General features: G+C 32.7%; 1 protein-coding gene across 3 annotated transcripts in view; it reads left to right on the top strand.

Annotated features, from left to right (window-relative positions):
• LOC116851341 (vacuolar protein sorting-associated protein 45) overlaps nucleotides 1-3,940 on the top strand; it is a 132,174-nt gene that overhangs the window by 46,574 nt on the left and 81,660 nt on the right. For all 3 annotated transcript variants that reach the window (XM_032830659.1, XM_032830658.1, XM_032830660.1), the window contains exons 3-4: nucleotides 2,453-2,602; nucleotides 2,716-3,095. In XM_032830659.1, coding sequence (XP_032686550.1) covers nucleotides 2,453-2,602; nucleotides 2,716-3,095 — 530 coding nt within the window. The remainder of the gene's footprint in view (nucleotides 1-2,452; nucleotides 2,603-2,715; nucleotides 3,096-3,940) is intronic.

Below are 3,940 nucleotides of genomic sequence, written 5' to 3'. Positions count from 1 at the left end.
CCCCCCCCCGGTTTATTTCCCCCGTGTTGTTAGGTTTTCCGTCCTTAGAAGGACAATTTTCTTCCGGAGAAATGAACCTGGGGATTTGATGAACCTGGTTTCGATTCGAGTCTAATGTTTTTCATCTCATATGGCATTAATAGTGGACATCTACAGATACACACAAGCACCCTCGGTCAAAGTTTTCTGATCTTTCTTTCGTGTGGATGCGATAAAATTTATTAAATCCGAAGAAATATTTTTGAGTTGATGTAATATATAAGAGAAAATTTAGATTAAGAACAAATAGATTTGCATTGTACAATGAAATTCTTCTATCTTTAAAAATTCTGTTTAAGATTATTTTTCTCTTGATTTCAAAGCAATTCTCTTGAGGCTATATATAAGAATTAAATCCTCTAAGATTTAGAGAATTCCACTTCTATTAAAATTATTTTTTTTTTTGGGTGAGATGCCAAACGCACGAGTTGAAGCTCTCGTTATTATTTTGAGTTTCGTTGCCCTTACATCTTTCTAGCAAATTTTCAGAAGTTCTCCGTAAATAGACTTCAGAATGTCTGCAACTTCATCACTCAATGCGGGCGGATGTTTATAGTTAAAGTTCCTGCAACTTCATTTTTTCGCCAGTCGCACCAAGAGTCCACTCCTTCTGGACAATGCAAATGTTGAGCATTATCGTCTGTACAGATTTTATGATAGTATATGGCCTATATAGCATTTCGTATCTCTTCAATTGAATAACGATTTCCATGAAATTTTCGTTTTTTAGAAGGATTGCACCTTGAATTACACTTCGATTATTTTTTGTCTATCTTTGAGCTGTTACTTCAACGAAATGCGAAAACATACTAAATTTTCAGTTTTGTACTTTCTTAGTGTTAGTATATACGTTCGAAAGGGGTTGGTCTGTTCAGACACGTACAAGCCAGTCGAACGCTCGGTACGTCTGGGCGGCGAGACGGAGCGCTAGCTGCCACGCGCCGCTATACAAACTCGTTTGTAGTAGGCAAATTAAGCGTAATCAAGCTCTGAAATTTTTTCTACGCATTCTTAGATATATTTGCTGTTAAAAAATGCAAAAAAATTCTATTTTTTGAGCTCGTTATAGTGAAATGATCCTTTAAGTATTTTTGTATTGTAAATGTGTATTATTTTTAACATATCACATACACATATACATGTAATATCATAGAAGGAGGAGAGTGTACTAGATGGAGGCAGGACGCCGTGCATTCGAGATCTGCGTATCTTTTTGTTCTAGAGAGAGAAAAATATCGAAAGCGCGGTTTGCTAGGCCGAGACTCGAACCTGGGTCTTTTGCTTGCTGGACGACTGCTCTATACCACTGAGCTACCTAACTTTCCACGCTCACGACACTCTCTTCTCTCTAGATAACGCCCAGAGATGCCGTTCAGAAGCGACATCTCTGGCGCGATCCCGAGCGCATGGCGACTACAGAGAGAAACATTGTTACTGTACTGAATGGTACAGCTGTAAGTCTCTCAAAGTCAAAAGTTGCTATTCTTTAAGACGTAAAGTTGTATCCCTGTTGTTTATATCAAATTATTAGCAAAATATGTTTTGTAAAAAAAAATTTGAATAATGTCTTCTATATAATTAATATTATATTAAGTAATAAACACGCGCGTTCTTTTTCACATTAAAAGTACTGAATTATTTTTAACGATTCTGATTTTTGAAACAAATATTACGTTTGTGAATAGTAGAATTATGGAATTTTTTTCTCTCTCTGCCCTCTTTCTCCTCCCTCTCTCCCTCCTTCTCTCTCTCTTCCTCTCCCTTTTCCCTTTCTTCCCTCTCTTTCCCCTTTCTCTCCTCTCCCCCACTCTTTCTCTTTTTCACCTTTACTTACTCTTATTGGGTCACGTTTTCTGATAACAACAATCGCGTTTCCACTTAGAATTGAATTCACAACTGAATTTATCAAGAAGATAATCGCTGTTTTCGTTTGCAAAATGTTAGTATATCAAGATTGCTTGCGCTAAATTTAACTGTTTACAATCGTAAGTTTATTTGTAAATTATATAAAAAACAAAAATGGAAAATTTATTAAACGTTTTATTAATTAAAAGAAAAGTACATTTTTAAGAAACAACTTTATATTATATTAATCTTCACAATTTTAGATAGTTATTTTTAGGAAGATAGGAATATAATATGCTGCGTTACATAAAAAAGTATTATGTTTTTTATAATTTTAGTTTCTCTCAAATACCTGATTCAAAAGCTTGATTAACGTGGAAATCCCAAATAAGCTGTTAATGATCATATGTCATTTCATTATAATATATTCTAATCTTTTATGTATTTGATATCATAGCACTGTCATCATGTTATTTAATTTTTGTTTTGAAGAATAAATATTGCTAAAGATGTCTATTATTGAACACTCTGAGAGAAATATATTGTTAATAATACTTATTTTTGTTAGATTTCAGTAACATTATTGCAAAAGCAGATATAAAACTTTTGGCAGAGAGTGATGAACAGGAAGTAGTTAGAGAAGTACATGAATATTATGCGGATTATCTAGCAATTAGTCCACATTTATTTTCACTCGGTATAAATGCATGCTCAGAAGGTAATTGAATTTTACAATAAAATATATTATTTAAAGTTATGCATGTTTTAATAAGTTCCTATTTAACTAAACTATTTATTGATAATGTATACTATTTATGTCATGATTTCTAGGACTAACATGGAATCCAGTACATTTACAAAGAGCTGTTCAAGGAATAACTTCTGTTTTACTGTCATTAAAAAAGTGTCCATATATTAGATACCAAAATAGCTCCGACATGGCTAAGAGATTAGCAGAAAAAATAAGGGAAGTGCTTAGTAAAGAATCTAATTCTTTTGAATTCAGACAAGAATCTAATCCTATTCTTCTAATAATTGATAGAAGAGATGATCCTGTTACACCTTTATTAAACCAGTGGACATATCAAGCAATGGTACACGAGTTATTGACAATCAATAATAATCGTGTTAATTTATCTCATGTAAAAGGCATCTCAAAAGAATTAAAAGAAGTTGTTCTAAGTGCAGAACATGATGATTTTTATGCAAATGTAAGAATATATTTTATATGCTTTCTTAAGCATGCATTATCTAAATTATTAGAAAGAATAGTGTTATATAATTCGTTAGAAATAATGTTACACACACATACACACACACACACAGACACACACAGAGTGAGTCATTTTAATCGAACCAGGCAAATATCTCGAAAAATATGGAAGATACGGAAAAATATTTTATTAAGTTTTGGAAAGCTCTCGAGGTAAGCTCAAGAATATGCATTGAAAAATGGAAGTTTCCATTTAAGAAATTGAAGGTGACCTTTACGTGACTTTCAAATGATCCAGGGTCAAACCAATTGCACTATCTTATGTCCTCCTCCGAACCATACAACTTTTGTTTGAAATATTTTTCCGTATCTTCCATATTTTTCGAGATATTTGCCTGGTACATACACACACTTGATACATATACACACACACGCACGCACGCACCCACGCAGACACACACACACACACACACACACATATATATATATATATATATATATATATATATATATATATATATATATATATATATACATACAGGGTGTGTCACACTCTCCTCCGGGCAGTTTAAACGTAGAACAGGTCGAGATGAACATAAAAATCCTATATCGTTTTGCGATATTCACAATAAGTATCAAGATATTAATTGCAGAAAACTTGTAAATGATCATGCAGAATATGGTAAATAAGTTATAGTAGTGACGACTATCGTTGTGTATTTATACTTTAGGTCAAATTGAACAAAAAAGTCCTGTACCATTTTCCAAATAATCGCATAGATTTTTAATTATTAATTAAAGAAGATTATTGCACGATTCTGCGTAATAATGCACTCATCTTCT

The sequence above is a fragment of the Odontomachus brunneus genome, unplaced genomic scaffold (assembly GCF_010583005.1).
Source record: "Odontomachus brunneus isolate Ranch 3 - 2012 unplaced genomic scaffold, Obru_v1 Obru_scaffold_172, whole genome shotgun sequence".
Classification (NCBI taxonomy): domain Eukaryota; kingdom Metazoa; phylum Arthropoda; class Insecta; order Hymenoptera; family Formicidae; genus Odontomachus; species Odontomachus brunneus.
Note: the sequence above shows the minus strand (reverse complement) of the source record. Positions and strands in the feature narration are given on the sequence as shown.